At 46.3% G+C, this 20728-nt stretch overlaps 1 protein-coding gene across 4 annotated transcripts in view; it reads left to right on the top strand.

The window, feature by feature from the left end:
* Positions 1–19424, top strand: part of LOC117139428 (ecdysone-induced protein 75B, isoforms C/D) — a 104036-nt gene extending 84612 nt beyond the window's left edge. For 2 of the 4 annotated variants that reach the window (XM_033301723.1, XM_033301725.1), the window contains 4 exons: positions 3679–3823; positions 13409–13647; positions 16751–17759; positions 17920–19424. In XM_033301723.1, coding sequence (XP_033157614.1) covers positions 3679–3823; positions 13409–13647; positions 16751–17759; positions 17920–19328 — 2802 coding nt within the window. In that variant the 3' untranslated portion in view covers positions 19329–19424. Of the gene's footprint in view, positions 1–2011; positions 3530–3678; positions 3824–11231; positions 12006–13408; positions 13648–16750; positions 17760–17919 lie in introns of those variants that run through there. The other 2 variants (XM_033301724.1, XM_033301726.1) reach the window with 2 other exon arrangements.
* Positions 19425–20728: the final 1304 nt, after the last annotated feature.

Here is a 20728-nt window from a genome sequence, read left to right as displayed (position 1 = left end):
GGCTATGTGTGCTTGTCGAAGTGCTCTCACTTTCTTTTGAAACTTGTTATTCGCTTTGCGAGCAGAGTTCATTCACATTTGGCCACGCCATGAGAGAGAGGAAAGCAGAGGGAGTTGGAGTGGCCGAAAGAGAGGGGAAATGGCACGGCACAGCTGTTCTCGAAAGTTCCCCAGTAGCCGCGTTCGAAAATGAGCGCAAATCTCTTAGCACCCCCAACCAAAGTGCAATGACCCCCGATTTGGCAGCTTAGATTGCAGGCTCTGTTCAGAAATTTGCGAAAAATGTGTGCAAATTTTTAATTGCCAAAGATTTCCTTGAACGCATTTCGACAGTTTTATATGCATTTGTGCATACTGAACAACCTCCCCACACCCTCCCCCTTAAAGCCAGGCCCACCTGAGGTTTCTGTGTCGTTGACCGACCGCCAGAGCTCAAAAATCGCACAAATATACATATAAACATATACCCAAATACATACGTATTTATATCTGCCTGAACTGCAGGGAATTTGCATGCAAAATGCATTGAGAGCACAGCTCGCTCTTTACTTCGTTTCGAGTTCGTTCGGCGTCGGCCTCTCCGTTCGGCTCTCTCGCCATCCCGCTCCCGCACACATTGGCCTCTCTCTCGCAGCTCCACATTCGAAGGTGGCTGACCGAAATGTGGGTCACGACAATGGCGGGGTTCGTTGAACTGAACCACCGCCGCAGTCGCTGCCGTGCTCGCTGCTCTGCCTCTGCTGACGTCGTTAACGTTTTGGGGCTTTCGGTTACGTAGCTCGTGTGCGAGCGAGAGGGGCTACTAGAGGGACTGCGACACACAAAGTTGTGTGCATTTTTTGGCCCCAAAAAATCACAATGGGCACAAAATATTATTTAATACATCACATAATTGTTTAATCATCTGGCTGGAAGGTGTCGAGTTCATCGAACTGCCAGCGATTGACAAATGCGATTTTCAATGCGGCAAAAATATTTACTCAAGCAAATTGTTTGCACTTCGTTAATTAGGCGGGGAGTGCCGCCCAAATTGGGTCATATTTGCAGAGTATCTAAGAAGTTGGAGAAACAGCTGCTCAGACATTTATTTTATACAAAACAATAATAAATGTTTACCCTCATTTTAATTAGCCAATTTCTAAATAATCAGTAAATAATTGTAATCGCCACCTAAAAATATCCCAAATTTACTGCATTATAACTCTTTGCACATTTCGAAAATTGTGAGCTTAGCTCCCATGCTATATCGTCTAGAGAGTCTGACAACTATCGCACAACTTTATCTCAAATATTTCGAACTGTTCTGGAAGCACACCCCACCCCATCCCCTCGGGTTTAGCTGACCCCAAAAAGCGTTCGGGAACATCGTTCCACATCTGAGATCCTCTTAGGCCTGTCATACTCGCTTTGATGGCTCAGCCAGCCCCCATATCAATTAATCTTATTTGTCACTCATTTATCAAAACATGAGCAAACACAATACGCGCGCTCGGAATCTATGGGGCACAATCGAACAGCCCGCCTGTTCTGTTTTGTTATCAAACAAAGCTGATCAGTCAGGTGGCAGTGGCAGCACAACTACCTGAGATACCTGAGCTACCTGAGAAATCAGAGTGTCGCGTGGGTGTTCGAAGAATTGTTTACCAGGCGCCCCCACTGCAACAGCAGCAACAACAGCAGCAGCAGCAACAGCAGCGACAATCCCCGCAGCAACATCTATTGTTAGACGCTGGCGTCGCTGTCGACGCTTTGGAGTGAACGTCCTCAGTTGGCACACAAAAACAAAAACACAAAACGACAGCAGCAACATCAGTGGGGAGTAGGAGCGGGACGGGGCAGTGGGGCACTGGGGGAGTGGAGGCCGAGAGAGCGGGAGAGCGAGAGAGCGACCCGAAGCAACACAACACCAGCACGAGGCCCAAAAAGACACTTCGGCTGGCTTCAGCTTGTGTTGCTCTGGGTCGTTTTGTGTTGCTGGTGGACGCTGCTTTCATTCGCAAATTGCTCGTCGTTGGCAGCGGTTGTGCAGAGCAAGAAAAGCGCGCGAAAAACCAAGCAAAAAATTAATACAGCTGGATCAAGCGAAAGAGATAGAGAGCAGAGCCAACAGCAACAAATGTTCAATAGCAAATGATATCGCATATTTTTGTTGGTGCCAGTGAAGTGAGATCAAAGTGAAGTGTGCAATGTTCCTTATTAGCAAATCGTAGAGCAACCAACAATCGAGAGTTCAAGTGTCATTTCGAAGCCAAAAAGCAAAATCTCTAATTCAAATATGGTTTGTGCAATGCAAGAGATTGCTGCCGTGCAGCAGCAGCAGCAGCAGCAGCAACTCCAGTTGCCCCAGCAGCAACAGCAGCAGCAGCAGACACAGCAGCAACATGCAACAACGATAGTGCTGCTGACGGGCAATGGCGGCGGTAATCTGCACATTGTCGCCACACCGCAGCAGCATCAGCCGATGCATCAGCTCCACCAGCAGCATCAGCACCAGCACCAGCAGCAGGCCAAGAGCCAACAGCTGAAGCAACAACACTCGGCGCTGGTCAAGTTGCTGGAGTCGGCGCCCATCAAGCAGCAACAGCAGACGCCCAAGCAAATTGTTTACCTGCAGCAGCAGCAGCAGCAACCGCAACGCAAAAGACTGAAAAACGAAGCAGCAATCGTACAACAGCAACAACAAACACCTGCAACACTAGTAAAGACAACAACCACCAGCAACAGCAACAACAACACCCAGACAACAAATAGTATTAGTCAGCAGCAACAGCAGCAGCCGCATCAGATTGTGCTGCAGCACCAGCAGCCAGCCGCAGCAGCAACACCAAAGCCATGTGCCGATCTGAGCGCCAAAAATGACAGCGAGTCGGGCATCGACGAGGACTGCCCCAACAGCGATGAGGATTGCCCCAATGCCAACCCGGCGGGCACATCGCTCGAGGACAGCAGCTACGAGCAGTATCAGTGCCCCTGGAAGAAGATACGCTATGCGCGTGAGCTCAAGCAGCGCGAGTTGGAGCAGCAGCAGACCACCGGCGGCAGCAACGCGCAGCAGCAAGTCGAGGCGAAGCCAGCTGCAATACCCACCAGCAACATCAAGCAGCTGCACTGTGATAGTCCCTTTTCGGCGCAGACCCACAAGGAAATCGCCAATCTCCTGCGCCAACAGTCCCAGCAACAACAGGTTGTGGCCACGCAGCAGCAGCAGCAACAGCAGCAGCAGCACCAGCAACAACGAAGGGATAGCTCCGACAGCAACTGCTCGCTGATGAGCAACTCGAGCAACTCCAGTGCGGGCAATTGTTGCACCTGCAACGCTGGCGACGACCAGCAGCTGGAAGAGATGGACGAGGCCCAGGACTCGGGCTGCGACGATGAACTGTGCGAGCAGCATCACCAGCGACTGGACTCCTCCCAGCTGAACTACCTGTGCCAGAAGTTCGATGAGAAACTGGACACGGCGCTGAGCAACAGCAGTGCCAACACGGGGAGGAACACACCAGCAGTAACCGCCAACGAAGATGCCGATGTAGGTTTAGAGCGTGGGGAATGCAGCTTAGCTTGGCTTACTATTAGACATCTAATAACCTGAAAGATATATCTTCTCATTCACCCTTCCTTAGCAACCATTAATGATTATAAGTGGCTAATTTGTTCAATTTTTTGTCATCGTTACAGGGATTCTTCCGCCGCTCCATCCAGCAAAAGATCCAGTATCGCCCGTGCACCAAGAATCAGCAGTGCAGCATTCTGCGCATCAATCGCAATCGTTGTCAATACTGCCGCCTGAAAAAGTGCATTGCCGTGGGCATGAGTCGCGATGGTGAGTAGTACCTTGTGTTCTTTTCTATGCAAATATCAATTAAGGGAGGGGGACTGATAGAACGGGCCAAATTAAATCAAGCTCAAACCAATGCTAGCAGCCACATTTGCACGAGGGGAGCCGACTGCCACACGAAGTGCCTTCGGCTGCTCGGAGTTCAATGACCAGCCGTGAACGAAATGAGTGTGAGTGTGAGTGTGAGTCGGGGTATGAATGTGGCTGTATTGCAACATTTCGCTTGGCGCGATTTCATGGCAAAGTAAAAGTTGTCTATTTTGTTTAAACAATTTCCCCGAGCAACAACAAAAACCACCCGCATGATAAATTGAGAGCAGGCTGTCGGCGAGAAGTGTGCGCCATTTCGAAATGGTGTTAAAAGTTGAATGAACGCACTTAACCCAAATCCATAATGGAGACAGCAGAGCGAGGCCATCGTGTCTCTCGCGCTATCGCCATCTCTTTCCTTCTGGGCTCTCCTCGCTCTTTCGCTCTTTTCGTTACGCTGACTGCATTTGTTATTATTGAGTTTTGTAATAATTTGTTTAAATTAAGCTCACAGCCCGGAAAATATTTACAGGAAATAGCCAGCGATTATGAAAGCACATCACACACACACACTCAAACTCTCTCGCACTCTCTTTTCCACGTTCATTGACTTCTCGCTGGGCGGCCATGTTTGCTGTTTGCAGTGAAAACGAAAACGAAAGTGGTTCATGCGTGTGTGTGTGTGAGGGAGAAAGATGGGGATAGAGCGGCAAAGGGAGACGGGGATACGCTGTTTTGTAGGCAGCACGCAGACGCGGCCTTTGTGTAAAATATGTAGTATTTGTTGTTGCCTTCGATGTTGTAATTGATGGATTAGATTTTGATATTTTTCGAATGTGGAGCGCGCGTGTGAGGCAATGGGAAAGTAAAAAATAGGCAGACACAAAATAATAAGCTATTTACATCATTGTGCTTAGTATATGTATGTTTGTCAGGTTGTATTAATCAGCAGAGCTTATTGTCTATAAGGAGCCACAACGCCTGCTTATAAAGAAATCATGTCCATATTTTTCCCAAATCATCCCCCCATTAATTTTGACTACTAGTTTTATGCTTTTGTTTACCACCACCAAACATTAATGGGATCTCTATGCTGTCACCATTTAAATGCCATCGTTAATTAGCCACTAACCTAGAGCAGAGCGCAATAATTTTTTAGCAAATCCTTGAACTAGTTCTGCGCCTAGAGCAACCCAAAGCTGCTGCCAAAAATAAGCCATGTGAACCGTGCAAAAATTCGACCGTCAACCAAATAAACAGCAAACTCGAACTCGGCAACAGCAATGAAATGAAATGAAATCGAAAAAATGAAAGAAAAACAAAGAGAAAAGGCAAAGCAACAAATTTCGAATTGTTTATAATAAAAATGACCGTGTGCTATTTAAGCGACGGCGACTGCGCTGCCGGTTGCCTTATCTTTCAAGGAAAATTAAAATAAAACGCACACACCAAAAACCCAAAACAAAAAAAAAAAACACAAAAAACATCGAGGGCCGCTGATGAACAATTTACAGTTATAAAACAAGAGCGAGTGACCTAGAAAACGCCACGAAATAATAATTTATTTTTTGTTTATTAAAAATCACGAAGAAGACGTTGCATACTTTCACTTTTTGGAAAAAACCAAACCAAAAAAAAGAAATGGAATATAATTGGTGGCCATTTCGAAACACTTTCTTTTTCATTTCGTTACATTTCGCCTGCTTTCATAATTTCTTCGCCAGTAATAGGCGCCATTTTGTTGGTGTTGCGGTTGTTTTCTGTTTTTCTTTTTTGTATTGCAAAGACACGAAAATAACGCAAGAAATGAAAACGAAACCGAAATTTAGCGCACACAAGCGCCCCCCTCGAAAAAGTCAAATAAAATACGTCCCAACTCAGCTCAGTTCATTGACCGCCGCTGACGTGCAGCGAAACTGGGTCACCATTGGCAGCGCAGCGGCAGCGCAGTCGCCGCGCTCGGCAGTGAAGGTGGTTGCGTCTGTGTGAGTGACTCGCATCTGTGTGAGCGGCGATAGTAAACAGCGAACAATGTGCACAACACAACACTCGTCGTCGCTCAATTTCGCTGCTCATTTTGCATTTGATTTGGCGGATTTGCATCGAAATTTATTAGTTCACCGTGGGCTGGCCAAAAAAAAAAAAAAGTGGAAACAATAAATCGTTGGATTTTTCTCGCCATACCATATATATTTATTTGTGCTTTTCCTTACTGGCAGAGACACATGCACATGCACACATGCTGGCTTTTAATTGAAATGAACTTAAATTAGCGCGAGGTTAGGCAAATTGAAAGTAAATATGCGACACGAACGAGAATCGCGATAAAGCCCGCGAAAAAAGAGGGGTGGAGGTCGATCGAAATATGCTTGGAGATTAGCCGAATTGGGAGTCGTTCGAATAGCAAATATAACTAACTAGCTATGCTACTGTATTATGTATCTTTGTATATCTTCCGATCAAATCGCTGCCTGGCAACTAAGCGTGAAGCACATAGATAACCGCACCTACCAGCTACCAACATGCACAGCAGCAATTAGTCGTCCCAAAGGCACATAAAATAATCAAACAATTGTCAATTATCGAAGGCATAGCATTTTTTCCATATAGACACACATAAATATATATATATATAAACGAGCAACTACGACACGCTCGTTGTTGCTGTTGTTGTCGCAATCATTATTATTTTGAGGCTACACACACACAGCAGCAATGGCAACAGCATGCATGTAGATTTCGCCTTGCCTCGCCGCTGCGAGTGTTTTGAACTTTATTCAGGTCAATTACAAATACATTAAAGTGCCAGTGCTACACACAGATACTCATGGCAAGCTGTTGACTAAAATAATATTGGAGGCTACACAAAATTTACAATAACAACGAGAACAAGGCGGACAAGGAGACCAGAGACCAGAGACCAGAGACCAGATACTAGAGACCAGAGAACGAACGGCAAGGGGTTGGGGCTTTTGGGGTTGGGCCTTTGGTAGGAGTTGAACACTTGGAGCAGTTCAAGGAGCCTTCGACTCGGCTCATGAGAGTGGGCGCGTGAGTGGGCGGCGCTGGAAACAGCTCACAGCTTCAAGTACAAAATGCTAATGATGACGATGTGGGTGAGGTTCTACATTGAGGTGGTGGGGTCGGGTACTTTGACTGCACTATTAAGGCGGTGAAGGTTTATGTGAGGCAATCGAAAAGGTTCAGAAGACTGGGCAAAGCTTAAGAACTATGCCGAAATAGAGGATCATCTAAAAGCGTAATGTATTTGGTATGTTTTTAATCAAGCCAGTACTTTCTGGTACTTTCTTTGGGTCCAATTACTACACTGCTTATACAATTACCTACTATCCATAAGTGAAATCATTTCACGCGTGTCATCCATCGCCGAAAAAAGGGAGTATATGGTACAAGCGGCAGAAAGAGAGCAGCGAGCGAAATGCTTCAGCAACGGCAGCTGCTTGACAACTTGAGTTTTGGCCGCCTGCTGGCGCTTCTTTTGCCTGCTTTTTTCTTGGCTTTGGTTACATAAAGTCGTTGCCTGCCTGCCTTCACCTGCCTCACAAAAGGCAGCCACAAAAAGTTGTTAACGGTGAAATTGCGAAGAAAAGAGCGCCAAAAGCAGCGAATCGAAGAAAGAAACGAAACGCAACGAAACGCTGAGAAAACAAGCCAAGAGCCAAAAGAGTTGGCTGCCAACGGCGAACGTAACAAACTTGTTTTACACGAGACGCTGGCGTCGCCTACTACGCAAGCTGAACCTTCAAAAGGTTCATTTACCTCTCGCCACGAAGAGCGTTCGTCTGGCGAACGAGCCGAGCTTTGTGCATGCACACATCTATGTATCTGCAGCTGTATTATATATTTTTTCCCGGGGAGGAGCGGGCGAAATAAAAAATGTACTTTCGCTTTTTTCAATGCCTCGGCGCCAAAAACTAGTTTGCCAGCTCTCAAATCCGGAGAGTTGCTCCGAGAGAGCAGCGTTGCAGCAATATTGCTGCTGCTGCAGTTGCTGCTGCTGCTGTTGCAGTTGCTGCTGCTGCTGCTGCTGCTCTTGGTGTTGCTGCCGCTGCTGCTGCTGTTGCTGGTTTTGGGCCACAGTTAAGCGAGCGACCGAGCCGCAGAGTTCAACGACTCTTGTAAAATTTCTCGAAGGTTTCGCATTGCAACATCCAGCGGCGAGCAGTCGCAACTTGTTCGAAGTCGGAGCTGCATTTGCATGCCTCTCTCTCTCTCTGCCAGCATACGAGTATGGCCCTCTCTTTCGCATGTGCGCTGAATGCTGTTCATTGCACTCGGCCTCGTTTCGTTTCGTTCGGCTGCAATTTTTGCACGACGTCAGAGGCTGAGCGAAACGCGAATGTTTCAAACTGCCGCTGCTTGGGGCACCGGGCAGGGGGCTTGCAGTTTGTCGCCGAGTGCAGCGACTTCTATTTGGGTCAGGCACGGTCATTCGCCTCTGCCGCAGCGACGACTGCGACGGCATTGGCGCGCATTTATTCGAAAATGATTAGACACGAAATGGAATTATTTTTGCGTATGCGTTTGAAGTCCGTTCGCTTGAAATGCGCGTAGATGCAGATCAGCTTGACCCAATTTCAATTACGCGCGCGGGGGGAGGGGTATAATTTCTGAACTTGTAAACAAGTTGGCTGTGTTTACTGGGCGTTTTTCGGGCGAAATTGTAAAGGTCAGGGGAATGGAAAGGAAAGGTATTTTAATTGGAAAGTATTATGATCATTTTGACCTTTTTTTTATATTTTTTAAATATATTTTTAATATATTTTATAAGGAATAAGTAGCCTCATAATGCAAAAAACAAAAACATTTAAATGCGCCTGCCTTTGTGTGCCTTTTGTTTGATTTTCGCCTGCTGTTCGCGCGGCGCGTCATCGATGAGAAATGAAACCAGGCACGACCTTTTCATGTAAAATTAATAATATGGCACAGGGTCTACTCTACCCTGAGCAATCCGAGCGATGTCAAGTGCTATGCGCCATATGCTATGCGCTATAGGCGGCGACCTCCCCGGCGATTTTCATTGAGGCATTTTTCATGACCCACAAAAAGCGACGACGACAACGAAGGCTCCAAACCGAAAATAAAACTAAAATGCTTGCTTATGCGGGGGCTTTCTTTGTCTTGAGAAATTTCAAGAAACTTCAAAACAAACGCATGATGGCTTCGTTATTATTATTAATTTTATTATTTGGGGTTCACTTCGGCCCCTTTCTTTGGCATATCATTTCTTTTGTGAGTGCCCCCCTTTGTTTGTCCGTGCGGGTCTTTCCACACGCTTCGATCGCGTTGTAAACAACTTACGCAAGCAAACCAAAAGCCAAGAAACCAAAGCAACAACAATTGTGTCGCTTATGTGACTTTACGTAAAGCCATCCAGAGGTGTCTGTGAATCACCTTCTTCCCCATTCCCATTCCCCTTTCCCCTGGCCCCACACAGCCAACAGCCCCCAACCGAAAGTAGGCCTAACCCTCCGCACTCTTTTCGTCTTTCTCCGCTCGGTGGGTGCAATGAACTCGAGTGTCTCGTAAACAACAAGTTTGGTTTTCGGCTTTCGTTTATTATTTCCCCGTAATTCAGGAAGTCAGCCGCGCAAATGCCCAAACAGTAACAAGAAAGCATAAACAACTCGAGTTTAGAAAGCAACTTGATACAAGGCACTTGGGATGGCACGGCGCTAAATGGGGCTGACGTCGCGACTTGTCGCTGTGAAAGTGAAACTTGTTAATTGGCTTTTAATTGCCGACATTATTGTGAATGTCAATTATGAGCACAGCGACGCTATCGAACTGGTTTCAGTTCGAGACGCCGAAGACTCTTATATAAGTTTTGCATTGTAAATGAAAGATGAGAAATTAAGAAATTGAGATGCCCGTTGAGCTTACTCTATTCCTATCTACACGAACTAAAAATGATAAGCAAATTATGTTTCAAACAACAAAGTCCCAGTTTGAGCATTGCGAAACATTAGATGTAATTATAAATAAGCCCATTAAATTACCAGCCTGTTATCACATCGCAATCGTTTCGTTTTTTGGGCCACCTTCGCCCCAGTGGAATCCAGTTGTCTCTCCGCCCTTCCGCCTTCTGGTGTATTCGGTGCTTAGCCCCAATCTTCGGGGCGTTATGCAACCATTATAGGCCTACCTAAAAGTGTTGACCAATCCAGTTGCTTGCATTTCCACGGCACGCACGAAAATTTCTACCCGAAAAAGAGCCAAACAACTTTCACTTTTACTTTCGTCGCATCGCCGGAATGATTATTAAATGTTGCTAGTTGTTCGTTACGTTTTTGTGGCCTCATTCGGGCCGCTAAGTTCATTGACCAGTGTGCTGGGGTAAACCGAACCGACTCGATGACAAAGCCAGAGTTTGAATACACAAACAATCTGGAACACTCACGTCAGTTGGCGATGATCGCCCCAATGAGTCAGCTATGAAAGCAGACAAAATATCTGCATTTAAATGCAAACTCAATGCTTAACCCTCAGCTGGCAGACGGGGCCAGTGGCGTCGTAAATTATCCACTCAGGCGCTAAGTCATCAAGCTTGATTTAACAATCTCATTACTGGCCTCAGCCTCCATCCTCGATTTTCCACCTGCCAACGAGACGTATGCGCAATGTTCCACTCACATCACTCATACGCAGTGTGTATGATGACAGTGTGCAAAATATTCAAATTACAAGTGCGAAAAAAGCTTGCCGAAAGCTTGCATATGCTCCCTCGTGGTGAAAAGCTTTGCAAAGCTTAAGAGCTGTAAAGAGAGTCAGTGTTGCTCTTAAATTTTCTCTCCGAGTTTGTTGAACTTTCCTGCCGCAGCAAAAGAGATATATGCGCCGATAAAAAACATGAAGAAGAGCTGTTGGGGCAAGCTTATCACATAAAGCTTATCAGCGCTTGAACTTGCTTTGTGTGTGGGGTGGGTCATTGTTTCTATATATTAAAGAGCAATTAGGAAATGTGCATATAAAATAATAAGAATTGAGAAAGTCAAATTATATTACAACAATTGTTTTTAATACAAACGTTGCGTAAGAAAGATGTGACATAAAAAAGTAAAAATAAATATTAAAGCAGAGTACGTTATTTTAAAGAATTTATTGCTATAACTTTAAAATTAACCTTAGATATTTAAAGAACTCCACATCTTATCAACAGCAAAAAACACAAAGACTGACAAAGAGCTTTTTCCACTCTTAAGTCCTCTCTTCGGCTCTCTTTCGACTGCTCCGTTGGTCGTTGCCTCTGCGGCTTTTGTGTTTTGTGCGGCGTTTTCAGTTTTCCGTTTCTGTTTTGAGACCGAAGCTCAGTCGCCGTCGCAGTCGCCGCAGTTGAGGTTCGCTCTCCTCGATTTCGGGCAAATCCGATACCATATAGCATAGCGTACCGCACTCTGGGTATATTCGTAACGCGCTTTGGCTTTTACAGTTAGTCGCGTTCGAGACCTTGTCGAGTTTTGTCATGTTAGCCAGCGATCCGCGGGATCCGAAATAAGCCAAGAATCACAACGCGAGTGCGGCAGTTGCCAGCAGTAACTACACAAATATTTATATTAATTAAAATTAATTAAATGAAACAACATGCTGATTAATGCCAATGAATGTTAAATGCAATTGTTAATGTGAAGAAAAGTCGACCAAGTCTCCCCAAAAAACAACACTTATTCAACATCCACTACACACTCGTCTTTCTGGATTACGCGCCCAAAACAAAAATTAAAAATTTAACCAAACCAACAACTAATTTATTTGCTAAATATTCCAAAAATTCAATCAATGTGAAAAGCAAGCAAACAAAGTTCCTCTCACAACAAAACAGCAGTTAATTAAAATATTTAACCGAGATAAAGTGCAAAGAAGATAACAAGTTTCTCAAGCTAACATCCATATGTACCTGAGTACCAACCAAAAAGCTGTGTGTGTGCCAAAAACCCAAGAGGAATTATCCAAAAATATTTAATGAGCAAGCTCAACTGAGTGGTTGATGTGCCCCCCAAGGGAAAAGTGACCAAGTCAAGATATTTTGTCAAATCGAACACAGAAAACACAAAAATGGGCGAAGAACTCCCGATATTGAAGGGCATACTTAAAGGCAACGTCAACTATCACAATGCGCGTAAGTTATCCGATCCGAAAGTCGCACAAAAGTCGAAGTTAGAAAGTGAAAGAGCCAAACAGCAATTTCCCTAAGCCAACTGACACAGATTTGGCCAGAAAAAGAGTTGAACAAGATTAAAATAACACCCAGCTTTCGGTTTTCAAAAAAGTCAAGTCGAACCAACTCGCAGAGAAATGCAGGCGTTCTGAGATTCTCCACTTTTGATTCGCTTTTTGTTTACCTTTTTTTTCTTGTCCGATGCCTCCAAACAAATAGCATCAACCAAAAAGCGAGCGCCATTGAAGTGTTGACCTCGTTTAAAAACATACAATAATTTTTTCTTTGCCGCGGAAGAGCTTTAAACTTGAATCGAAACTGCGGCGAAGGCAGCGTTGCGTTGCTATTTTCTAAACGAAAAAAAATAGGAAAAAACAACAAGCAAAAGAGCCGAAAGAGCGGAGCAACAATATCGCATGTTTGACCAACTTTTTCAGTCTCTCCGCATGGGAAAGTTGGACGTTGCGGCGCGTCGCTCTAATTTCTACGCGCAGTTCGTCGCTGCGCCTGCGCAGACTTCATTTTCCATTTCGTTTGACCTGGATTTCGCTGCACGGCAAGTGGGTCACACTCTCTCGCTGGCTGCTGGAAAAAGCGGTGAAAAATCAGTTAAAGAGCCGCTGTTTCACTTTTGCGACCGAGCCGGAGTGAAACTGTGCGAGTAGAAATTTCTTTTGACATTGAAAAGTTGGCCAAACATTTGTCAGATTTTGTTTGGTGCTGGTGCTTCCAAAATGGCCAGCGGCTAAAGTGGCACTTCAGGAAATTAATGTAGTAGAAGTGCTCTAAATGGGCTTATAAATTAATACATCATAAGCTGAGTAGGTCTTAGTCTCCCTCGATCGCCTGCAAACCCAATTAGCCAGCCCACAGATCGGCCGACTTTATCGATGCCTGTCATCTGCACTCCCCTTTGATTTATTCCTAGTGCGAAAAACGTGACCGCAAATGTGCCTGGTTTTTTTTCTCCTCTCGTTGGTGAAATGTGAAAGTTCACCCACATACAAATTTTTCGGTTGCAGCCAAAGGCAGAAATTAAAAATCTAAAAAAAGAGAAAGTGTAACAGGGGAGAGAAGACTGACGAGCGAGCAGACTGAAGACTGAACACCGAAGACTGACAGACTGAATAAGCACAGAAATGCAGAGGCAGCTGAGGCATTGACCCACTTCGAAGGGCTGTAAATGGCAGGGGAAGACGGGGCACTTCCTGCGTGACAACAGGACAACAGCTGTCCGTTGCACCTGCTCCGCAATGCAGTGAAGTGTGTAATTGATGGGGCCCATAATTTTATGCTCACGTTTAGGTTTAAGCACCGCTTACAAGGCCGAAAACTAACCGATTGTGTCCTTTTTCCAATTGCAGCTGTGCGTTTTGGACGCGTGCCGAAGCGCGAAAAGGCGCGTATCCTGGCGGCCATGCAACAGAGCACCCAGAATCGCGGCCAGCAGCGAGCCCTCGCCACCGAGCTGGATGACCAGCCACGCCTCCTCGCCGCCGTGCTGCGCGCCCACCTCGAGACCTGCGAGTTCACCAAGGAGAAGGTCTCGGCGATGCGGCAGCGGGCGCGGGATTGCCCCTCCTACTCCATGCCCACACTTCTGGTAAGTCTCACCCTAAGATAGAAACTATAATAGGATATTGCCAGATATTTAGCGTGAGCAGCGTGAGTCAAACAAATCATTACAATATGGTTTATGGTTTTCTTGTAATTTATTACCATCCGGCCAAGTAGAACAAACAAGCATATATTGTGGAGATTTTACAACTCCATTTACAGAGACAATCATAAATAACCATTGGCCATAAAATTATGAAAATGTCTAGCAGCTCTGCCCTATGTAGACTATCAGTACGTTATTAATTGACCGCCAAAGGTTACGGCGTAGGCGAAGTCACATTTCCGGGCCGCCGACTTCTGTTGACATGCATAGATCAGCAAAACAATATCAACTAGCTAGCTAGTAACTGCTTTTTGCCTTTTGCTCACTGGCAACTGGCAACTGGCAACTTGGCTTACTGGTTACTGCCTACTGCCGGCGTTAGTCATGCGCCAAGGTGAACCTGTTTGCACGATTCTAAACCAGGAAATCGCGCGCCACACGTAGACGCGTCTACGAGCCACTCTTTTCAGAGTCTTCGCTCTTCGGCGATTCTTGCGGGGCCTCCAAACGTGGCCATTGAAGTGGCAAGTTTGGGGTCAAGTTCTTGACGAAAAGCTTGTCAATGTCAGATTTATGACGTTTCCCCTGACAGCTGAATGATGAATGCTATGAATGCTAGCTATCGTTTATTTGCGTGATTACTTTGTAAATTCCACAGAATGTTTATTTTACAATCGACGTCACTTGGTTTTATTTTGGGGGCAAATAGATCGAGGTGGAGAATAGAGGAAGTACAGATTCGGCGCTGTAAATAATAGCCCGAAAAAATCATTTCACATACCATAACCAAAAGCGATAAAGAAGAGTGATATATAAAAAAACGTGTCCCGGCTCTCGGCAACAACAAAGTACAAAAACAAAGTTCTAAAGCTCAAGGTCAAGCGTAGCGTCATTATTAATGAAAGCACACACACAAACAGGGGCTGCTATCACGGCGGGAAAGAGAGGGATAGCACAGGATTAGAGGGAGACGGCGAGAGCGGGCCAGACACATGCGTTGTCCATTTAAATAAATTATTATTAAAATATTTAAAAGCGACACGAGCACAACGAAAAATGGGAAAAACATTGGCACAAAGTCAGAGTCAAGTGCAAGGCTAAAAAAGTTAAAATTTGATTTGGTGTTTGGGGAAGAAAGGAAAGAAATCAAATGCGATCGGCAGTTTAAGAAGTACTGTGTGTAGTATAGAACTGCGACCTTGGAGCAAGTTATTTTTCAACCTTGGAGTGAACGAAATGAGCGGATCCGCTTCCCTCTCTTTCTCTGTTTGCAGTTCATATTTTCCACTATATATGAGTAAACAATAATGGCACAAAAAATATGCATAAAATGTCATGAGTATGAGGAAGCGAATGCCAGACAAACGGCGTCACAAAACTGCAATACACATATGTATGTATGCATGCACAGATACAGATACAGATACAGTGAGAGCAATCTGTAAAATTGTCAGGTGGTTCATTAGACAGCGTAATATGCAAAATGTCAGCAATTCAGTTTATGACGGAAGGCGGAAGATTCGCCGGCGGTGCAAGGTGAGGCTAAGGCGCTACGATCTCGGCGAAATTCGGAATTCGGAACCGAAATAGAAATTCCTCTAGCGAAACGATTAGCCCTAGAGATTATTCAATCTGGCAGTCCATATCAGCCGGTACAAGAGTTCTGCGAATTATTTTTGGCAAAAACTCAAGGCCACACACTAACGCCATTTGAAGGTCGAGTCGAATCGGATGGGATGTTATGGGATCTTGTGATATGTCAGGAAAGGAAATTCGGGTAGCGGGAGTCGAGTCATAAATAGCCCCCCACACACACTCATTAGTATTTTTCGCAAACTATTTCCGCTTTTGCGCAGATGAGAAATATTTTCGTGGCGGAAAATCAAATGATACGACGACGTCAAAGCGCCGGCAAAAAGAAAATGTGGCGAAAATCGGCTTGCCGGTTGCCGGCTGCTATTTTCCCTCTCTCTTTCGTGCGAGCCCGTTTCTATGGCATTCTTTTTTGTGTGTTTCTGCGCGAAGAAAACACAATTTCAAGGTTAATCAAACGAAAATCGAATCAGAAAAGAGATTCGGCGGCAGACAGCACAACGTGTGCTTATTGAAACAGAACGTAGCAAAAGGCGAGAGGCACACATGAAATCAAACGTAAATTAAAATCCAAGTCGCTGAAAACAATGGTGGGCAGATGATGATGGCTGCCACGGGGGGTGGTTGGGCGTGGGGTGGCACGTTCGCTGTCTGGGGCACTTGGCGCATGTTCGTGTAACTCAAAACCCGGAAAGCCAAATGGCGAAATAACATGAACATTCGCTCGGCTTAGACGCTGAGCAATTCCCACCCCCCTCCCCATTTTTTACCCTCCTCACTCTGCTGGCGAAATACAAAAACACGCGCCGAAAGCAGGAAAAAGAAAAACAACCATAGAGTAACAGCACACAATACGGAACCTTGAACTCTAGTTCGTCGACCTTGGCTGCTAATGTCAGCGGCAAAAGCTCTCGACTATGAGGGGGATGTAGCCTACGGTTAGGGTGGGGTGGGAAAAGCGAGAGAGCAGCCCCTAGAAACTAAAACCACAAAAACTAACCCGGCCAGCTGACGTAGGCGAAGCTTTCCCTCTATTTTCTATTTTCTTTTTGCGCACATTGTGTCGAAAGCTTCCAGCGGCGTTTAAGGAAATGCGACATTCGCAGAGAGAGAGAGAGAGAGACGGCAGATAGCTGGCGTGGTGGGCGTGCGGAAGTACAAATAGTTATTATTATTGATTTAAATGAGTGGGCGGGAGGGGAGGTTCGCTGACCTTCGCGTGTGAAATAAGCGATGACGTGATGGGTGCGGGGAAAAGTACACGGCCAAGCAACAGTTATAGGAAAAGTTGAACAGTCAGTTCGAACTATAAACAACTTATACGACAGTTACTGCAGTTGTTTTTGATACTTTAAATCAATTTATCACCAGTCAGGTATTAGTTTTAAGCACTCTACTATCTTGGCACATCTCTTTAACACATTACCCTCTTTTTTTCCTATTTTTTTAGGCCTGTCCGCTGAACCCCGCCCCTGAACTGCAATCGGAGCAGGAGTTCTCGCAGCGTTTCGCACACGTAATTCGCGGCGTGATCGACTTTGCCGGCATGATTCCCGGTTTCCAGCTGCTCACCCAGGACGACAAGTTCACGCTCCTGAAGGCGGGACTCTTCGACGCCCTGTTTGTGCGCCTGATCTGCATGTTTGACTCGTCGATAAACTCAATCATCTGTCTGAATGGCCAGGTGATGCGACGGGATGCGATCCAGAACGGAGCCAATGCCCGCTTCCTGGTGGACTCCACCTTCAATTTTGCGGAGCGCATGAACTCGATGAACCTGACAGATGCCGAGATAGGCCTGTTCTGCGCCATCGTTCTGATCACGCCGGATCGCCCTGGACTGCGCAACCTGGAGCTGATCGAGAAGATGTACTCGCGGCTCAAGGGCTGCCTGCAGTACATTGTGGCCCAGAATAGGCCCGATCAGCCCGAGTTCCTGGCCAAGTTGCTGGAGACGATGCCCGATCTGCGCACCCTGAGCACCCTGCACACCGAGAAACTGGTCGTTTTCCGTACCGAGCACAAGGAGCTGCTGCGCCAGCAGATGTGGTCCATGGAGGACGGCAACAACAGCGATGGCCAGCAAAACAAGTCGCCTTCGGGCAGCTGGGCGGATGCCATGGACGTGGAGGCGGCCAAGAGTCCGCTGGGCTCGGTATCGAGCAGTGAGTCCGCCGACCTGGACTACGGCAGTCCGAGCAGTTCGCAGCCACAGGGCGTGTCCCTGCCCTCGCCGCCGCAGCAACAGCCCTCGGCTCTGGCCAGCTCGGCTCCTCTGCTGGCGGCCACCCTCTCCGGAGGATGTCCCCTGCGCAACCGGGCCAATTCCGGCTCCAGCGGCGATTCCGGAGCAGCTGAGATGGACATCGTTGGCTCGCATGCACATCTCACCCAGAACGGGCTGACAATCACGCCGATTGTGCGACACCAGCAGCAGCAACAACAGCAGCAGCAGATCGGTGAGTAATCTTTTATTGGAATATAGTTATAGTATTTTAAGCACGTCATAATTGAAAAGTTTTGCAATCGGTAGTAGAGATACGATTTCTCAGTATTTAATTGAAAACATACACTCTTATTATTCCCCTCATAATTTGAAATTATTTTTCTTTCTTGCAGGAATACTCAATAATGCGCATTCCCGCAACTTGAATGGGGGACACGCGATGTGCCAGCAACAGCAGCAGCACCCACAACTGCACCACCACTTGACAGCCGGAGCTGCCCGCTACAGGAAGCTAGATTCGCCCACGGATTCGGGCATCGAGTCGGGCAACGAGAAGAACGAGTGCAAGGCGGTGAGTTCGGGGGGCAGTTCCTCGTGCTCCAGTCCGCGTTCCAGTGTGGATGATGCGCTGGACTGCAGCGATGCCGCTGCCAATCACAACCAGGTGGTGCAGCATCCGCAGCTGAGTGTGGTGGCCGTGTCACCAGTTCGCTCGCCCCAGCCCTCCACCAGCAGCCATCTGAAGCGACAGATTGTGGAGGACATGCCCGTGCTGAAGCGCGTCCTGCAGGCTCCCCCTCTGTACGACACCAACTCGCTGATGGACGAGGCCTACAAGCCGCACAAGAAATTCCGGGCCCTGCGGCATCGCGAGTTCGAGACCGCCGAGGCGGATGCCAGCAGTTCCACTTCCGGCTCGAACAGCCTGAGTGCCGGCAGTCCGCGGCAGAGCCCAGTCCCGAACAGTGTGGCCACGCCCCCGCCATCGGCGGCCAGCGCCGCCGCAGGTAATCTCGCCCAGAGCCAGCTGCACATGCACCTGACCCGCAGCAGCCCCAAGGCCTCGATGGCCAGCTCGCACTCGGTGCTGGCCAAGTCTCTCATGGCCGAGCCGCGCATGACGCCCGAGCAGATGAAGCGCAGCGATATTATCCAAAACTACTTGAAGCGCGAGAACAGCACAGCAGCCAGCAGCACCACCAACGGCGTGGGCAACCGCAGTCCCAGCAGCAGCTCCACACCGCCGCCGTCGGCGTCGCAGAATCAGCAGCGTTGGGGCAGCAGCTCGGTGATCACCACCACCTGCCAGCAGCGCCAGCAGTCCGTGTCGCCGCACAGCAACGGTTCCAGCTCCAGTTCGAGCTCTAGCTCCAGCTCCAGTTCGTCCTCCTCCTCCACATCCTCCAACTGCAGCTCCAGCTCGGCCAGCAGCTGCCAGTATTTCCAGTCGCCGCACTCCACCAGCAACGGCACCAGTGCACCGGCGAGCTCCAGTTCGGGATCGAACAGCGCCACGCCCCTGCTGGAACTGCAGGTGGACATTGCTGACTCGGCGCAGCCGCTCAATTTGTCCAAGAAATCGCCCACTCCGCCGCCCAGCAAGCTGCACGCTCTGGTGGCCGCCGCCAATGCCGTTCAACGGTATCCCACGTTGTCCGCCGACGTCACAGTGACAGCCTCCAATGGCGGTCCTCCGTCGGCGGCGGCGAGTCCGGCGCCCAGCAGCAGTCCGCCGGCGAGTGTGGGCTCCCCCAATCCGGGCCTGAGCGCCGCCGTGCACAAGGTAATGCTGGAGGCGTAAGAGCGGGAGGAGGTAGGTGGTTTTACGCGGAGAAGTTGGAGAGACAGAGACTGGGAGTGGCAGTTCAGCGAAGCAGGAAGCAGGATCACTTGGATCGGCAGGAGTTGAATTAAATTATTTTACCTTTTAATTGAGCCGTGTACAAAGTTTGAAAGCAAAACCAACATGCATGCAATTTAAAACTAATATTTAAAGCAACAACAAACAAAACAACTACAAGTTATTAATTTAAAAAACAAACAAACAAACAACAAAAAACCCAAGCTTGAATGGTATTACAAAAGAAAAAGAAAAACAGAAAAAATATAAATATATTTTAGCAGTTAAACTTTAACGTAGCAAGAAACCAACAAACCCAAGGCAGCGCTCTGATTTCGCATTAACTTTTCTTCAGCTGCTACCTAAAACGCCCCCCTCCCCCCCTCTCAGACCAACCCGTCTTTCGACCCCTGATTGTTTTATAAGTTTTAAGCTCTTGTTGTACATATTAATTACGTTTATTGGTAACTATGTTTAGCGCTTTAGTTGTAGTTGGAGCAAAACTACTTTGCTTTTTTGGATGTTTTTTGAAAAAACTGCAAATTATTATTATTAAATTTTTAAATACCTAAAAACAAAACAATGTGTGTGAAATTTTTTATTGTGCGATCTCCAAGCAGAATTGAAGTGCAGTTTGCAACAAATTTTAACTACGATTAAGTTGATAACGATTCATTTTTTATGAATTTAACTAATTTTATGAATTTGTTATAGTTTTCCACCCTTCTATCGATCTTTCTATCTGACCATCTAGCTACCCGTATTCCTGATTTCTCCTTTGGCACAAAGCTCTTCTCTATGCTAAAGAATCAAGTGGAATAAATATTGTTTTCTAATTTTAAAACTACCACAAAAATACGATTAAAATATACACGAAGTAATTGAAAATCAAACAAAATGCTTAAAGTTTTAGCAGCAAGCAGTAAAACGACGATGAAGAAGAGAAACCCAACGTTAAATATATCTGTTGTGTACATAGTTAAATGTTAAATTAAACACAAAAACATATTTAAAGTACATATAAATACACATAATTATTAATGAAGAAACCTATGCTTAAAAGATTCAATGTTTGATTGGCATCTTAGAAAACCAAGCGAAAAATACAAAAAAAAAAAACAACAAACAAAAATTATGATATATTATTTAAAAGTAAAGTATACATTTATATTACAGAAAAACAAAAGAGAAAACTTGCGGTAGCAACAAAACTATTATATTAATTACATTTTAATTATGCTGTACTATTATGATTATTAATTATTATGATTAATTAATTACGATTTTTATGCTTAGACAAACCAACAAAAAACAAAGATGCAAAAACCATTAAAAAAAAAACAAAAAACAAGCAAAAAATT

Source organism: Drosophila mauritiana, chromosome 3L (assembly GCF_004382145.1).
Source record: "Drosophila mauritiana strain mau12 chromosome 3L, ASM438214v1, whole genome shotgun sequence".
Classification (NCBI taxonomy): Eukaryota; Metazoa; Arthropoda; class Insecta; order Diptera; family Drosophilidae; genus Drosophila; species Drosophila mauritiana.
The sequence above is the reverse complement of the archived record's forward strand: the minus strand, read 5'-3'. Positions and strand labels throughout refer to the sequence as shown.